Source organism: Pogona vitticeps, chromosome 1 (assembly GCF_051106095.1).
Source record: "Pogona vitticeps strain Pit_001003342236 chromosome 1, PviZW2.1, whole genome shotgun sequence".
NCBI lineage: Eukaryota > Metazoa > Chordata > Lepidosauria > Squamata > Agamidae > Pogona > Pogona vitticeps.
Genome location: NC_135783.1, coordinates 23,834,028 through 23,852,939, shown reverse-complemented (window position 1 = coordinate 23,852,939; position 18,912 = coordinate 23,834,028). Strand labels below are relative to the sequence as shown.

The 18,912-nt window shown below is 39.5% G+C and overlaps 1 protein-coding gene across 4 annotated transcripts in view; it reads left to right on the top strand.

Annotated features, from left to right (window-relative positions):
* The window catches only part of PPM1B (protein phosphatase, Mg2+/Mn2+ dependent 1B), a 66,878-nt gene extending 63,202 nt beyond the window's left edge, over positions 1-3,676 (top strand). For 2 of the 4 annotated variants that reach the window (XM_020800536.3, XM_078382907.1), the window contains exon 7: positions 1,819-3,676. In XM_020800536.3, coding sequence (XP_020656195.1) covers positions 1,819-1,848 — 30 coding nt within the window. In that variant the 3' untranslated portion in view covers positions 1,849-3,676. Of the gene's footprint in view, positions 1-242; positions 1,250-1,818 lie in introns of those variants that run through there. The other 2 variants (XM_020800535.3, XM_078382906.1) reach the window with 1 other exon arrangement.
* Positions 3,677-18,912: the final 15,236 nt, after the last annotated feature.

Below are 18,912 nucleotides of genomic sequence, written 5' to 3'. Positions count from 1 at the left end.
CAGCAGTTGGCAGAATATAAAGATCTCGTTCCATATTTTTATTTTTTTCAATGTTTGAAAATGTCCTTTGATTGTTACTGGAGCACTCAAACTCATGTAAAATATTCTTGCAAAGACTCACAAAGATTGGTTGAATTTTTATTTCTAAGTCACAGACTTTTTTTTTCATAACTTGTCGAATGTATTAAATATTTTAGAAATACATTAGTTTACTGATTTTGGGGTCTTGAATTTTAAATAAGGACCCCAACGAAGGCGTGGAAGGTGGAACACAGGGAAAGTTGGTGGAAGCTCTGAGACAAGTGAGAATTACTCATAGGGGGAACTACCGCCACCTTCTGGAGGACATGCTGATTAGTTACAGGCTAGCTAAAATGCAGGGAGAAGGTTGCTCTAATGCTGGCGCAGCTACAGCCTCAACGTCAGACTCCAGTGAAGGAACCAGTGATCAAGTGACAGACTCCAAAGCAGAATGTATGGACCAGCTTGCTGAAATGCAGAATGCTAATGAAGATTCAGAGATGAGAGATGAACATTACGATGAAAAGATGTAACTCCACTTTTTTGCAAAGTTGATTTGATGCTTTATTCATTATGTCTTGGGTCTGTTCATATTTGTTACATCTTACAAGGTTAACTTTTTTCACTTTTATATGTACTGCTATATGCATAAAAGGCATTTTATGTATATATGTGTGCCCGCATGGGAGCTCTTTCTGAGAATATTAGTATTACAATCTCTGACCTGAATAGAATTATCGTTGCTTTTTCTCTGTCCTAGGTATTGGTCAAGATGTTTGAATGCATTTGAGTCACAATGGCATTTGGGTTGGAATGTCATATTGTAAACAGTGATCAGTGACAGTTTTTTTTCTATTGCTTTCATCGTATTTTGCTAGAGCCTAACATTGTCATCCTATTCCAGCATTTACAATTTATTGATTATAACTCACTTTGTTTGATTTAAAATGGTGGTATAAATGCTGCATGTTTGTGTTTGACTTGTGCATAGGTCATATCAGTAACATGTTAGTCTTTTTAGTTAAGATGTGTTAATTTAGTCATTACATATGTGGTACTCATGTTAGATTGTAATTTGGACTATAAAAAAGTTGATTGTACCCAGTTTTCCCAGACTGTATTCAGGATGCATGTATAGCACTATGTATCCAGTGGATGAAATGTACTGACAATTAGTGTTTAGTTCATGAGTTCTTGTTTAAGACCAAATAAAAAAAGTGTGGAATAATCTCAATGCATATTGACTTTATTTGAAGCAGTTTTGGTATTATAAGTGGCCATCAATCAGAGCTGTGATAAATTATTTTAGGAATAATATACATGAATTTTATAACATAATAGTGATCGGAATCTGATAATCAAGTTTGAATTTAGTGCAAAAATTTAATGTATGCAGTCAACATTTAATATCTTTAATAGCTTTTTTACCTTTCAAAGAGCACCATATAAAGAATGAACTATAAGTTTGTAAGCTACAAAAATATGAATAGTTCATGTGTTAACTGTGCCTCTGTGTATGATTGTCACCTCGGTTTCTTTGGTTTTAAATATTTTAAATGATTGGTCAACAGACATGTTTATCAACTTCCTTTGTTTCTGTTTCAGGTTATCTGTATTGTTGTTGGGATGGGAGAGGGAAGTGCTGCTTCTTTTAAGAAAGTGGCCATATGTGGATAGGAATACATTTTTTCATCCCTTTCTGTGCATGTCTCCCCTATGCTGCAATTCAGGACAATATAGATTTTTACTTCTTTAGGTCAGTAGAACACTAACAATTTCTCTCTTCTTTTCCTGTAGGGTGCTGGCGATCTAGAAGATCCGTGGTAGCCTTACAGATCTACTAAAATGCTTTTGAATCTGAAAAATGGGGGAAAAACTTTTAATCAGTTTTCTTCAATACAAGGGAAAAATTCTGGTGGATTTTCAACATTTTGTGAAAAGGGCGGAAAGAAATTATTGGGATTTTCCATCATTTGTTCATATTTGTGTTTTCTGATATTGCCACTCTTAGCATTGCCTGTACTACAGTATTTTTACCAGCCTTGGGCATATTGGTTCCCTCTTTACAGAGCCTGAGCCCTAAAAACCTGAGGAAGGAATAATGCTGGGAGTACATCACTAAATGTACATAAAGTACCATGGGATTCTAGTTGTACTCTGAAGACACACTATGGTTTAACAAAACTTACAGTACCTGCACAGCTGAGTGCAAATAATTGTTATGAGACACTTACTTCACCTTAACAAGATGGAAGGCTTTTGCAGCTCTGGGCTTGAAAGCCATTTCAGTTGGGCAACATGCTATAGGATGTGTATTTTTTTTTTAATTTTCCAGTTTTACCTTTATTACCAGACTGTTAGGTTTTCCCCTGCAGTGTGCAAATTGTGATATGTTGCCTAGTGCTTGCTTAAGATAAAAAGTGTATTTGGCAATAATATAAGGAGATTTTAGTCATCTAAAACCAATAAGAATTTTACGCATGTGTATAAAACACATCCTTAAACTCTTGCTAGAAAAAAAAATCTTTTAAAACCAAACAACTTAATTTATGGTTAGTTGTAATTTGCTTTGACATCTGACACATCGCTGCAAGTTTTTTTAAATGCTGAATATTTGCCTTTATTATAATGTAAATTGTGATTTTGTTCTAAATGTGGTTTTCTATAGATTTTTTCCTTTGATTTCTATCGGCTTAAAAGAGAGGTCTTGTGTAATATGGGTATAATTTTTAATTGTTTGCATTATTTACAAAGTTCAAATTATCACTTTGAGATTACTATAAATACAGCTAAAATTATCTATTTTAAAATTTAAGAAAATATTAGAGATATTTTCATGGGTTCAGTGACCTTTCATTTTATAAGCAATGGGCATGGTACAGAGTGGTACAGAGTGGCCGTCATGTAAGGTACTTGAAGATTCTTAGTTTAATTCTATTTTTGCAATAACCTTATTTTTTTCTTAATTCTTTTGAGTTGTGCATGTATTGAGTCCAGTTAATGCTGAAAGTGGAGAAGAGTAAAGTATTTATCTAAAAAATAAATAAATAAAAGCTATTGGGGAGGGAAACAATGAATGTATCCATCTGTACATGATCTACATGCTGTGGATGCCTTGTAAACATTTTCCTATTTGTTTAAACTGTGTTTCAACCAGGATGTATTTGCCCTTGTGTGTAGTTTAAGCTAACGACAGTCATCAACTGGTTTTGTGTGAAATAAAAGTCATAGTATTTTTCTGTAAGCTCCATCCCACCCCAACACACACACTTGAGTGTAGATCCATGTACACTCTTATGACCTGGTGCTTATAGCCAGTGTTCCCAATCATTTGGTTCATTGTGTATCTGATTTGGGGGGGGGGGAGTCTAGAGAGGATTATTGCCACAATATATTTTATTTATTCATTAGATTTTAGCCTTGTAAGTTAAAAGTGTTTAAATGATAATGTTAACAGGTATTTGTCCCTACTGGGTTTTTCTTTGGGGTTGTTAAATGCTAGGGAATGAAGAATGCAAAATGGTTTATTGTTCAGACTGTCTGCTCTGGTCCAATCCTGTACTGATAGTACCTTCCCAGTATGATATTGTGATGTTTCATACAATACAGTGAACATAACCAACTTGTTATCTTCAATAAAGGATTGCTAAAACAGTGAGAAGCACTATTTTGTGGGAAAGGAGTTAGTGGCAAAATTACTATTTGTTTTTGTAATTGTAAGTGCTGTATTTTGGAATGTATATTCATGTGGTATCTGACCTTAAAGAACTTGGGTCTTTATTGCATTCTTTGATTTCTGATAAGGATTATAGATTGGTAATGCAGTATGTATAAATGGGGAAGGCCTTAAGATTTTTCACTTTAAAATTCACTTGTTCTGGGTCTGTAAAAGAGAAATGCAGGTGTAATAATGAGGTTGTAATCCTTCATAATATGTTGATGCAAGGTGGTAACCCATGACATTCTATAAAATTGCTGTGAATTTTTTCTTTAAATACTGTGGTGTTCTTTAAACTACAGTCTATAAGATTTGTTCTACCCTCAGCAACGTATTTGAAATGAAGAGTTTCTAAATTAGGAGGAGGAAAAAGAGAACTTAATGATTGCCACTACCTGCAGAGTGTTACTGTATACCTTTCACAGAAGATGTGATTGAAAACCTGATTAATGGATCTGGATCCTTTACATCAACATCAAAGTGCAAGTGCCTATATTCATGGTCTAAACTATTGGATGCCAAAGTTAGTCTTTTATGCCTGATGGAAAGCATTGCTTAGCATTCATTCTTGTATATCCTATATCACATGCTACACCTGAAACCATATCTTGTTCCTTTTTTCAAACCACATTAAATAAGTGCTAACATTCTAGCATAACCCCTCTATCTGAAGAAGGTTAGATTATGTTTTGTAACTGTAGGTAATGGCTCAGATCTGTACCATCACATGTGAATATTTTCCCCCCCACTGGGACAAGGTGGTACTGAAGTATGACCTTTGCTGATTCATCCTTCTAAGCTGTTCTGTATAGTCGGAGAATTCTCCTGAACAGAATGGAAAGGATTTACCGGGGCAGGAGCAGAATGGATGAAGATCAACTTTCCCTTCTTCCAGTTGAGGACCTCTGCTGCATCGTCAATGAAGAGAGCCCTTCCTTTTGTAGAAGAGATTTTGGAGCCAATCTAGTAGACTTTAAAGGATGTTGTCAGGATTTATTTGTTCACAAGATACGCAGTATCAAATATTTACCATATTGAAATTGAGCTTCTTTGCCATAATCTTACAACAAGAATGGTCAGAAGACAGGGCATGCAACCTAAATAATGAACAAAGCGAGCTTTGTCTTTCACTGGCTACTGAATGATTTCTAGTTCAAACAATTTAAAATCTTATGCTTAAGTACCATATTGGTTCTAATCCATTAATAATGATTCATAATGGTTCCCCTTAAACTCTTTCTGATAACGCCGCGTAATGCCTAGTTCTGCTTATTTCACACAAAATACTGCCCTATTCCAGGAAGGGGATTCCATTAGACACTTTGATGCGTCTTGGTTTTTCTCTACATATATAAGAGTAAAGTTTGGCTTCCTTTTTGCTGGAATAGCTTTTAACTAGTTTACATCCTGAGAGTAGCTTTCTTGCCACATCAGGGGTTTGTCTTCATCTTATTGGCAGACCGACCCACTGAAACATGATCTTAAGCTAAACTTTAGTTTACTTCCAAAACAGACTTGCCTTCTTAATGCCTGCTACCACTACTGCTTGCTGCATTTGGTTTTAAGCTGCTGCTAACTTGAAGCAGAGACTTGAGGCATAATGAGTCCCTTGATCAAGATTAAGACTGACAAAAAGACCAAAAAAAAAAAAACAAACTTGGTTGGGATAGAGCTTGTTTGTGTTTTACTTGGAAGTAAGGCCCACTGTTTGCAAAAGACAAACTCTTGGAAGTTCTTTAATTTCTATTCTGATTCAAGGTACAGCCACCACACAGGTGTTGCAATGTGATGGCAGATTCAGATACAGACTGGCCAGCATACGCAGTGTTCAGTATCTAGCACCTCACTGTGCAAGTACGGTAGCTTGCTTTTTTCCACCATTCCCATTCATGCAACCCTTTCCTCTTCCCAGGTAACTGCTTTTTGACAACATGGAGATTCATGTGATGCGTTGCCAGTGATTTGGTTTGCCATGAGGAATTGCCTGCAGGGCAGTTTCAGGCAGTGGTAACAGCTGATTGGGATGAAGCCTTCACTTTAAAGTGCTTGCTAACTTCATCCTCTCAGTGGTCTCTGCCCTGCTGCCTTGATTTCCTTCATGTGTTAATAGTGACCAGTACAGGAAACACTGATGAGTAGAGTTGTAGAAAACATTTGGATTGGCTATAGCTTTTTGCATTCTTTAAATTTCAACATCCCTACCATACCTTTCATTTTAAAAGGATAAAAATAAGAATAAACGATGTTATGTCTTTAAGTGACAAGGAAGATTAATGTGAGGTCAATTTTCACATTTAATCTATGTTAATCCTTAAATATAAGGAATTCTATTGACCCAAAGGGATGAGAAATGAGGGCTCGATTTTTAAAAATGTCATGCTGCTTTGTCTGAGTATGTTTCATTTTAGCCTTGTAGAAAACTCATTTATCCCCATCAGTGTTACATTCCCTAACTACTAGCACTGTTTAGCTTCTTCATAGTGTTTACAGCTGCTTTCCTATCTTGTGCTTTTTATGATTGTAAGCACCACCTGAACATCCAGTCTATTTAGTTCTTTTTAAGATCCTGCTTAATTACAAACCCTGTACCCTTCAACATTTAATGAAGCTGTAACATTCTCTGTGATGCTTGGGTTGTCTGTAAATTTTGTGAAACTGGTGCATGTCAGTCTGTTCATAAGTATAAACATTACTTGTATCATAATTGATCCTACTTGGTTTTTATTCATGGTGTTAATTATAAAATGGTTGCATTTTAAGGCTTCTGAAAATTGAAAAGAAAGCAATAGTTGTTTGTCTAACACAATCCCAAGGATCTTACATTTCAGTGTCTGAATTTTACTCAAGTTTCACAGCGTTAAAATGGAATAAAGCTTTTGGCTATTTGGGGTTTCTTGACTTGTTTCAACCATGGAATATATGGTGCTGAATTAAATAGCATCAGGCTATTTAAAAATCCCAGATACCTATTAAATTCAGAATGTTTATAGTGATTTGAAAAAATAAATAATATGACATAGTTCCACTACTTCTGGTTTTCCTTAATGCTGGGAATTATTGCCTCTTTCAAGGTTTTTTTAACTAATTAATGAAAGTGATCAGTATTTGAGGATTGACTGATGTGGGTATTTTTTGTGTGCATTTATCTTGATTAATGACAAATGTTGAGCAAGAGTTGGGCCTACTGTATCTAGGAACTTCATAACTTCTCTGTGAAGAAGTAGGTAGTCCTTTGATCATTGATAAAAAAAATCCTGCTTAATCTAGTTACACTTAAAACATTCTTCAAAGCACCTAACAGTCACTCAAGGTATGTAGTCTAGCATAGTTGGAAACATAAACATAAACAAAATTTATGTCATGTGCATTGACTTTTCCCAGAAATGAACTACAAAAACTTTATATGCATGCTAACACACAAAACTAGGACTGTAAGTATGGTGGTATGGCAATAATTTTAGGAACAGATATGTGAAAACAAGGCTGGGTTCCTTTCTGGATGTCATGGATCTGGAATGCATTTTGGTGTGTTAAAATTTATCAAGAGAAGTATTATTTGAGTACATAGAAGATGAGGTGGCAGCTACATTTGACAGTTTTGGATCAGTGCAGTAGTTTTAATTTGTTATTAAGCTAATGTAGATTTTATAAACTTCTGTGAAATACTTTGTTTGCTGTCATTCCTAAATAAGTATTAGGTGGTAATAGCTATTAACCATAGATATTTTGAACTTCAGATGTAGAAGGGGGTGGGGGGAACCTGCTGTGTAGCAAATTGTGCTGCAGCATCCCTTTTACCTATCAGGTGCAATCTATTCATCTTGTTTTTCAATGGGAAACCCTATAGTCAGACAAATAAAATAAAGTCCTATGTAATTTCAGTACAGTAATAAAAATGCAACTCAATCTTTGGTTCATGATCTACAAACAGTTGCCTAAATGTTTAAATTTCAAGTCAGTATGACAGTTGCAGCGTGTAGGATTGGTACAAAACAAGCTTAAAGGGAGGAAAGGATTGTTTGGGAATAGCATCTGACTAAATTGACGCTAAAACTTGTTGGACCTTGTGTGTAAAGCAAGGCAAGCTAGAACAAAATTCGTGGCATCCATTGTTCAGTATACGCCATCATATAATAGTATATCCTTAGCAAGAATACAAGGAGACTTGAACTACTGTTTATAAAAGGAGTTAATCAATGAAAAAATGGGAAAGAAAGAAAGGCGAAGCAAATCTGTATTAGTCCTAGTGTAATGGATTTTAAGTCTCACCCACCACGTTGCTTTCCACAATCGTATTGGAAAAACTACTAGGATTGAAAAAAAAAAACAGTTGCTATGAATAGTTCATAATTTTAAGCACAAAACAGCTACAACATTAGATCTCATTCACCTAAAATCTTGAATTTGAAATTCTAGCTTTTCTAAAATGAACTACACAAAAAAGATTAGAGGGAAACAAATCTGCTGTCAAAAATGTTTATTTGTTTTAAAAAGCTTGCCATTGTTATTCAGCAAATTCCAGCCTCAATCCCATTTAAGGGTAGAATTTGTCAGACGCTCAGAAGCTTTCTTGAGTGGAAATTGATGTGGGCTTTGCCAAAAAAATAGTGTTGCTTTGTTAATTTGAGATCATTCCTTGAAGTTGGTAAGCATGTTGGGAGTGCTCCAGTTGTCATCATGCGCTGAGGTTCCCAGGAACATCTTATCAAAGTTCCTAACTTTTTGTTTCACCAGTTCTTTTAATGATAAAACATTTAGAATTATTATGGCACAACTGTTGACTATAGTGTGGCCAGACAAGCCCTGTACCCCTCATGAGATGAGTGATGAGCAGATTCTTTCAGTCTATGTATTCAATGTAAAGCGATGCACACCGTAAGATGCTCTTTGATTTGGCTGTGCAATAAAATGTTGGTTGTGACACCTAAGAGAGTAAGTTTAGGTTAAAAACTTGTTGACCAGAATCCTATTGGTGTTCCCTTTTGGCTTAAAGGAAAAGCAGTCTTCTTTGCTTCCTATGGTTTGTTTGTTGTTTTTTTGTTGTTTTGAGAAAATGAGGAATTGGTGGTCTTCCACGATTTCAGCTGGTGCTTTTCAGAACCAGCCATCTCCCAACCTCAGGACCCAGTTGGTTTCTGAAACTACCAGTTGAGAGCACTTTGTTCTGCAAAAGTAGTGGAGGAGTAAAGTTAGGTTGCTGGATAGTGAATCTTCACCAGAAGGCCTGGAGATAACCAGGAATTTCAGCCACACATGTCTGAAGTTCATGTCTGTATCCCATGATGTGACCTGTTGGATGGAGAATTGATGCACACACCCCATGTGATTTCCCACCCCACTATAAAAGAGCTAAACTACTTTTGGAATGCTGATGTGACACCATCCACACCCAAGAGGGAAGCAGTAGATGGCCTTTGGAACCCTGAAGCTTGCAGAAGTATACACAAGCTACAGGAGCAAATTATTTAAGTAGTGTCTTAGTGGGGAAGAAACCTTTGAAAAAAACTAGAACTTTATGTGCTGAATGCCACGCTGAATTTCAGTTTGGTTGTTGGAAGGGGACAAAAATTGAAAACTGGGAGAGGAAGAGGGGGATAGAATATAAGTATGCGGGCCATGAGTAAGTTGGCTGGAACTTTGAACAGGAGCACTTCACACTGCAACATTTTATTGTAGGTTCTACTTCGGTTTCCGATTGCCAAATGCTGCGGAGCAAAAAGTATATGACTACCATCGTTATCGCCTCCTATTTATGAGGTTCCTGAAGGCACCCTACTGCCCACATTTGGAGGACAGCTGGTGGATTAGGTGGAATCAATACAGGCAATGGTTAAGTTCTTTGTTAGTCTTTGTTTTATGTGGCACAACAATTGGTTCTGGAGTGTTTGCAATTATGCAAAAAATTTCCCATAACACCCAGTGTCTTAATCCTGACGCCAGTCTCCAGGCATGTTAAAAATAAATAATACCACTCTTGCACAGTAGTAGATGTTTATGTTTTAGACTGAAAAAGGCACAGTAAAAAAAAGACAAATTCAGCACAATGCTAATCCTTAAAATATATATATTTTAAAAATACAGTTTTGCTTAGTGCCAAAGGAAATCAAAGTAGGCCTTTTCAGAGCAGTCTGGAAACTTGTTCAAAAGTTTGTTAAAATCCCAGTTCCACAATTAGGGTGTGGCTGTTATGATTGAACTATCTTTCCAGTTCCCATCTACTATATTTATAGTGGTGTGAAAGCAATCTACCTTGTCACACTGTGGGGTCATCTGTCTTTATCTACCCAAAGATGAACCGGTGTCAAGATTCCAAGGAAGAAAACCTGTAGCCCAAATACAACTTCTGATGACTCGAGCAAGGGGAGAATTGTGCTAATTGTTGCCTCTTCAGATCTGCTAAGAAAGGCCATTCCAACCCTGTAAAGCTGGAATTGGGTTAAAACTGGTCATAAACAAACCCATACCATTTGATCTTTGTTGCATTATTTGGAAGAGAAATATCATGCTGCTACTTCTCTCAGTTGAGTGGACTCTACACTGTGGTTTGTTGGTGTAGCAGTTGGTTGGAAAGCCCCCAGCTCACAAAGCAGCCGGGTCAGTGAAGAAAGAAAAGAGAAATGAACAACTGTCTATGGGCTTTTATTCTATTCCTCCCCAGAAAAGGGAAGCAGAAGCAGAATGATCTAGGCCAGAAGTGGGCAACTAACTCTAAATTTGGGGGGGGGGCTCCCCTTTACATAAGCCTTTACTATTACCTCTGCTGGCTAGGGTTGATGGACGTTTTAAGTTGAAATATCTGGAGAGCACAGCCTATGGAAAGAGAAAGAAAGCCATCCAGGAGGTTAGGGAAGAAGGAAGTGGAAGCTTGAACATTGCTTACATTTATGGGACTTGCAACAATGTAATGTAGAAGGTTCTTTATTACACACACACACACACACACACACACCGTTTGTCAATCCCACCACTTCACCATGCAAAAGTATTGCCATTTCATGTCTGTGATGATGCTTAATCACCAGTGGGTTGGTATTTTCTACTTCTGCAATCTGGGGTTTCCTGAAGGCTAATGACAGCCATTATTTGTTTGTTTGTTTATTTATGTTTCTATTTTTACCCTGCCCCTCTAGACTCATTTGGGTGGTGTTTTTGCCACATAAGCAATGGCAGCCAAAGCTTGAATGAGAGGAAGGAAGTCCCTGTCCACACAGCAGAGTGCTGCTGTCAGTCTCTGCTGTGCATTTGTTACCTGAGATTCTGGTTTTGATGATTAACCCCCCACAGCTAACATTAAAGTCTATGCTCGAATTTGGTTTTTGATGTGCAGTTATTTGACATAACATTAACAAATGTGTTTATGATAATGTGATAAGCCAACTGAGTATTAGACACAGCCCCTAGAGCTCTCTAAAAATAGTTTCTAAGTAGATGACAGTAAATTACTTACCTAGACAACGGGATACATCTGTCTATATTTTCCTTTGTGTCTCTTCCTTCTCCTTTCCAGCCACACAGTTTTTATATATCTGTGGGCTAGCTTTGATTCAAACATTGGGCTAAATGACCCTTGGGATTTCTTCCATCTTTACACAAGAAGCAAGTTTACCTTAGATCCTAAATTCTCAAATCTTAGGTATCCCCTAACAACTAGTGCAAGCTCCTCTTGTGTATGGGTGCTGCTATTTTAGTGGCATGGTGATGGCCACTTCCAAATCTTGGAAGTAGGACATATAGTATCCTTCCCACCCCTTATGAATGGCACACATGTTTCTCCCTGTTATGATTTTATGTCTGCAACAATCACAACCCTCCATAATTGTTTACGCAGAAGAGAGATTGTAGGTTGTCCAAGGTCACGTAGTGAGTTGATACACCTAGGTATCCCTATTCATAGTCTGGCTATTCCCTGGAGGGCATATCAGGCAGAGGAATAGTTTTTTATATATAGGCAGATAATAGCTTGTGTGTGTGTGATAGAGAGAGAGAGCGATTTTCATTTGAAGTGTTTGTGCTCTGCTGCAACAGAATCAGATACTGCTCCTCTTTGGATAGAGTCTGCAGGCAGCATGAACTGTGGATGTGAGAGAAGTAAGCTCTTGGAGAAGGGTGCAGGAATGCTGCCTGCACCCACTGCAGCACCTTCTACTGAGAAGAGTGGGAGAGGTAGAGGGGGAAAAGGCAGCCTGTTAGGGTTTTGGCAACAGTAAAATATGCAGAGTTATTGAAGACACTTTACCAGTTCTTCTTGTGTTGCAAGACAGTTGTATTTACATGTATTTACAGTTATATACAGGCAGGTATCTTAACAGCACAGCAGGAACTCTTTATACAATCTGACAGCATGCGTGGCAGCAAGTGATAGTGGAGGAAGAGAAAGATACAAAGACACAGTCCACTTATATACATGTACATGGCATATTTTGTCCAATCAGAAAACAGATGACTTCATGCTTTGCACCTGGTCTTCTCCTGGTTTCAAGTCATTACATCATGTCCAGAGTGATTCAGCACTCTCACATCTGTGCACAATGGCAGCTCGTTAATGAAACACATATACAGGTTCAGGCTTATAAAATTTCTATACTCTGACACTAATTTTTTATGCCTGAACATAATACAATCCCAACACATTTACACATTTCTCATGCTTCTGTGTTTTACTCTTTCTGTTTCAGCCATGTAGTGTTGTCTTGCATTACCTTTTATTGCACCATTTGTTTTATTAAAGAACCATATATTTTCTAACTTTCATTTAAACACACATTTATTACCTGTAACCTCTGTGTTCTGTATGCAGCTTTATTTCTGTAAACACCTTGTGTTTTTCCATGTACTCCATTTTCTCATCCAAGGCACCTAGCCATTTTCTCTTTTCAAAAGCAGGAAGTTCCATAACTTCTTTGTAATTTCTGGGTTCAACATAAACATGACAGACTCTCACACCACCCACTACAAATCTCTTGTTTGTCCTTTCAGACCTTCTAGGACCTTGTGTTTCTGTCTCTATCTCTGACTCACTAATCTCACTAATGTGTTTTTCTTCATGTTCTTCGTGTCCTTCATCATCTTCATCTTCACCAGCAGAGGACTTCATGTCTTGCTCATGTGTTTCTGTCTGTCTAAAATGACTTCTTTTTCTGTCATTCAATGGGATATATATTTGTGAATTTGCATGTACCTTGTCCCAGTTCTCTCCCTCATTGAAACTGGCAGACCTGGAAATTACAATGTTTCTGTCACCATCCACAAATCTATACGCTTTTGATCCAGGCTCATAACCCAGGAACCTCATTTTCTTTTTCGCTTTACCTTTTCTCCTTAGCTGCTTTGGCACATGTACCCAAGCGGTACATCCAAACACTCTTAAGTGCTTTAAAGAAGGTTCCTTCCCAAATAACATGAAATATGGGGTCTGATCTATGGTGGATGACCAAATTCTGTTAACTAAAAAATTCGATGTCTTCAACGCCTCCGCCCAGAACCCATGATGCATCCCTGCGTCCGCTAGCAGTGCATCCTTCATTTCCTGGAGCACCCCATTTCTCCTTTCGGCCAAACCATTCTGAAATGGACTATATGGGCTTGTTTTTCTGTGTCTGATTCCTATGCATTCTAGCCACCTTTGGAATTGTGTATTCATGAACTCTGAACCTCTGTCAGACTGCAGTTGCGCCACCTGGTGGCCAAAGCACCGTTCAACTGATTTCAGCCAATTCCTAAATGTCTGGAAGACCTCTGTTTTTGATTTCAGTGTAAAACAATAAAAAAACGTGTATAATCATCCACAATCACCAGTGCAAATTTTGCCCCTCCTAATGAGGGTGGAAATGGCCCTATCAGATCAGCATGTACCAACTCAAATGGCCTGCTTGTCTCTCTGACACTCTGTCTCCCTTTTGTAGCAACATGCGTTTTGCTTTGTTTACAAACTTGGCAATCCAAGTAATTTTTACAATCCTTTATGTTCACACCTCTAGCCATGTTCTGCATTCTCTGCACAGTTTTAAAGTTTACATGACCCAGTCTCCTGTGTAGTAAGTGGATGCAACTGTCATGTTGGGGTTCATTTTTATGTACCATGTGTGTGTCTCTCTGTGTTCTGCTTTTTAACACATATAAATTGTCTTCTTGCTTTGTTCTTGCAATTACTCTGTTATTTTTCTTAATTATACATTCCCCTTTTTCAAACATCACACAAAACCCCTGTCTGTCGAGGGCTGAGACGCTTAAAATATGATAATCGATTGTGGGTGTCAGTAAAACATTACTTATCTCTTCCTTCAGACTGGGAACATACACTTTCCCTTCTGCTTCAACGTCTGCTTTCTGTCCATTTGCCAGCGTCACGCTCCTCAGCTCCATCTTTCCTAGAAAAGAAAACATCTCTACATCATTAGTGAGGTGATTTACGGCTCCCGAGTCTATCAACCACTCAGCTGTGCTTGCTACCTTGGACGCCTTATCTCTTGTTTTGCTAACAAGAGAAATGCCACTCCTGCTGCTTTCAAAGCGTCTGTAAACTGCTGCTTCTCTGCTGTTTGGAAACGTCTCTCCTTTCAAACAGCCTTGTTTCTCTTCACAGTTTTTCAAAAGATGACTCCTGGATCCCCATCGAAAACAGGCTTTGATCATCATGGCACGCCCACGCTGCTCTCTGTCTGTAGCCGGCATCCTTTTTTCCATGCTGCCTTCTGGAACCTGTCTCCGTCTCTCCTGGTCAGCTCCCACGTGGCTTCCTTCAGCAGTTTGGAATCTTTCCTTCCAGTGATCCTCCTCTTGCAAAATTCTACATGTAACATACTCAAGAGACAATTGTGTGTCAGGCAGACTTTCCAAACTTGTAATAAGCATACTAAATTCAGGAGATAAGCTACTCAAAATCAGGTAGACTTTCTGCTCCTCTGGGAAAATAACATTCATTAACTGCAGTTCATTGAACAGTCCCTTAATGGTTTGTAGATGCTTTGAAGCACTCTCCCCAGACTTCATCTGACACTTATACAGCCTTCTGGTTAGGGAAATCTTGGTGCCTGCTGTTTCTCTTAAGTAAATGCTTCTCAATCTGTCCCAGACTGCCTTGGCTGTGGTCAGTCCTTGCACATGCACTAACTGTTCATCTTCAAGGGACAAAATAAGGGTACTCAGAGCCCTCTCATGTTCTTTCTCTTGCTCCTCTGTTAATTGGGCTGGAGGATTATTCACGTAAGACCACAGAGATTCTCTACGTAACAGCATCTCCGCTTTCACTGCCCATGTTCTATAGTTTCTGTCATTCAGCCTGTTTATTGCTAATCCTCCAATGCTTCCTGTGCTGTACGCCATCCTGCCTTCTCTAGCAGTTCTCTGTTTCCTTTCCCCTCCTGGGCTAACAGACGAACTGTCTTCTCCCAAATCTTCTATATCACTGCCACTTTCTCTCTCTTCTTTCATTTATATACTTCACCCACGTTACTCACCTGACTTTATCTGGCTTGCGCAGCACACGTTGCTGGGCCCATAACCTCTGTTAGGGTTTTGGCAACAGTAAAATATGCAGAGTTATTGAAGACACTTTACCAGTTCTTCTTGTGTTGCAAGACAGTTGTATTTACATGTATTTACAGTTATATACAGGCAGGTATCTTAACAGCACAGCAGGAACTCTTTATACAATCTGACAGCATGCGTGGCAGCAAGTGATAGTGGAGGAAGAGAAAGATACAAAGACACAGTCCACTTATATACATGTACATGGCATATTTTGTCCAATCAGAAAACAGATGACTTCATGCTTTGCACCTGGTCTTCTCCTGGTTTCAAGTCATTACATCATGTCCAGAGTGATTCAGCACTCTCACATCTGTGCACAATGGCAGCTCGTTAATGAAACACATATACAGGTTCAGGCTTATAAAATTTCTATACTCTGACACAGCCTACAGCTGTTATGATGAACCCTCAAACAACATCTGTCACCTAGCTGCCTTGCTCAGCACCGACACTGGGAGAGAGTAGCAGACAGCAGTACAGGGTGTGTGTGTGTGTGTGTGCAAAGGAGGTGACAATGGAATCTCTAGTTCAAGGTGGGACATATACGAGTGCACCTCAGACATCTGTTAACGTCTTTGTGTCATCTGGCTAGGGCAGGGAACAAAAAAAGATGGTTGTGACGGACAGATCAGTAACCACTCCTGTCCATCACAATGGGACCCTGATTTATCAGCCAATGGTTGAACAGAAGAGGCGGAACCAAGGAAATATAAGAGAATGGAAGACAGTTAAAGTTCAGTTAGGGATATGAGTTAGACAGATCAGGGACTTCAGTTAGGGATATCAGATAAAGATTTCAGTTAGGGGTGTGTTAGAATTAGAGTTAGAATTTCAGACATTAGAGAAAGAGCTAGATAGTCAAAGTTAGAAGTGTGAATAGTAACAAGTAAATACACAAGTTGATTAAATAGCAAATAAATAAAAAGACATTTCAATGATTGTGATTCTGGGTAAATAAAACACATCTGTAACATTAATAAAAAACATTCAATGGTTGGCAGCTAGTGTCTGAGTGAAATAATTTACATTGTGGATGAAAGAAATCCACTGGTGGCAGTGGAAAAGAGTGAAAATTAAATGTCATGCCTGAAAGGGAACCTGGGTGTGTAGAAGAACAAACAGGGGAACTGGGTGTGTGTGATAATGGTGAAGAAGGAGCTTTTCACACAAAGTGCCAAAGAAGGACATGGATGGCACCAGCACTCAGACTGACACTGTCAGCTTGGGCTTTTGTGGTTGGGAAAGAGATTTATGAAGAGCACCAGACATTGTCTTCCATATCCATCCCATACAACTCCATCATATGCAATGAAGGATTTACCTCGAGGCCCCTTTCTCAGCAAATCTCTCATGTTCAAAGCAGCATTGTGGTTGGTGGGAACTCTCAAGTGCATACTCATATGGCATGGGGGAGGGGGAGGCTGAGGGGGACTCAGGTTGGCATTGTTTCAGTAGCTCCTCCAGCTACACTTTCCCCACCAGTTGCCCAAACTAGTAGTGATGGCATTTTAGCAATTCCTATTAGGAACATGTAGCCAAAATTGGAGCTCCCAGTAAGTCAACAATCTGGAAGTAATTTTAATAGTGTGCAACAGATTCTTGCATGTCTGAGTGCCTGCACTGCAAGAAGGTGATCAAGCATTGGCAGGACATGGACCAACTGCCCAATAGTAGCTTGCTAAGCCACCTGAACAGGGCATTACCGCTGGCAAATGAAGTGGGTACTGTGGGAGCAAGTGGCTTCATTATTATGAAGGATATGAGTCATCAGAGAGCAGATACTGAACCCCCAGCCCAGGGAAGCAGGGAGGTAGATGGACAAACGGCAAGCGACGCGAGGCAGCAAATGCCAGAACCAAATCTCAAGAATAACTTCCAGGCTTCCCTGGAGGAGTTTGGAGAGGTGCAGGAAAAGGCCTTATGCAAATGTAAAAATGCCAGGTTTACTTATTGCCTAGGATAGATGACACCCCTGGGTGACCAGCCGTTCTCTCTGGTGGAGAACTCTGGTTTCCTTAGGTTTGAGGCAGAACTGGCACCTAATTACAAATTGCCATCCTGAGTGACCTTTAATGGTCACTACGGGCGGTGCCAAATTTATATTGGGGTGTTAAGTAACTGGTATAGCAGCAGTTGGCCAGGCACAGGAGGTACATTTTACAAGTGACATCTGGATCAGCCAGGGTGCAAGCCATGCATATGACTCCCTGGCAGGACACTGGTGGGAGGTGGAGGCACCAGGCATAGGACAACAGATGATAGGATACAGGTGGACTCTGAGGCACCTGCTGCAGCAGTGGAGTCTAGCGACAGAGAGAGACAGTGTGTCAGAGACAAAGGGGCAAACATGGTGGCAGCACTGCAGGCTAGGAATATGAAAAGGGTGCAGTGTATGGTCCAAACTGTCAACCTAGTACTTCAGAGTGCTTCGCAAGGTATGGACGACAAACGCATACCTAATATAATTGAGTGTGCCATGAAGGTGGCAAGAGTATTTTCACCATTGCGTCCAGGGCAGGTTGCTCTTGCAAGCAGAGGCAAGAAAAATTGGAATGCACCCCCTAACACAAGATGTGTTGACTCGGTGGATCTCCAGTTTATATCTGTTTGAAAGAGTGGTGAGGCACCATAGGACACTCCTTGATCAGGTACTAGAAACCTCTCTGGGCAGAGAAGAATGGGACACTATGGGCCAAGTGATCTGTGTCCTCTGAATCTTTGAGGGTGCAACGCAGGTCCTTAGCAGCAAGTCAGCCATTCTTAGTCCACAGCTTGGTTGGCACAATGGAAGGCATAATGAGGGGGCAGCCTAGGTGGATGGGGGATTCCATAAAGGGAGAACAGCATTTCCAGCCTGAAGCAGTGGCCCTGGTTAGCAGGCTAAAGGACCTGTTCCACTTTAGATCTGCCTCCTTGTGGAAGAAAGAGGAATATGTTCTAACAAGCCTTTTGTATCCCTGGATTAAACCATCGATGATGGATATTAAGCAGATGCAAGAGTGGAGGAAATGCCAGCCAACTTTTCATCACATGGAGAGCAGCTAGTGAAGCCCTGGCTAGCACTAAGAAGTCACACAGAGCAGCAAGAAACTAGCAATGTTCATAGCACCACAAACAACAGTATCAGCAGTTATATTCCAGAGTCCCAAGTCCTTCAACCATGCAACAACAGGCCAAGCTTTCTGGGGTACTGTCTTGACAGGCATGGCAGGGGTCTGTCCTCCAGAGACAGCACCCCAGAGGAAGGAAATGGCAGAGGCAGAAGTAGAGCCATACATGCAGGCTCCTTGCAAGCCAAAAGAAATTATTTGAAAAGAAGTATTGGAAGAGTGTTCAGGCGATGTAGAGCAGTAGTTCCCAACATAGACTGAACTCCCATCACTTCATCTCTAGCTGTGCTGGCCAGGATTTTGTAGTCCAAGAACATCTGGGGACCCAAGATTGGGCAACACTGGTCTAGAGCTTACTTATTTGCCTTTCTGGTGGTTCATGGTATCCACAAAGCTCTCCTTCCACATCACATTTCAATGAATCATTTTTTTCCTGCTAACTTTCTTATCTGACTAGCTTTCACATTTGTACATTGTAATTGGGAATATCATAGTGCAGATGGCCTTCACCTTGGTCTCCAGTGACGCATTCCA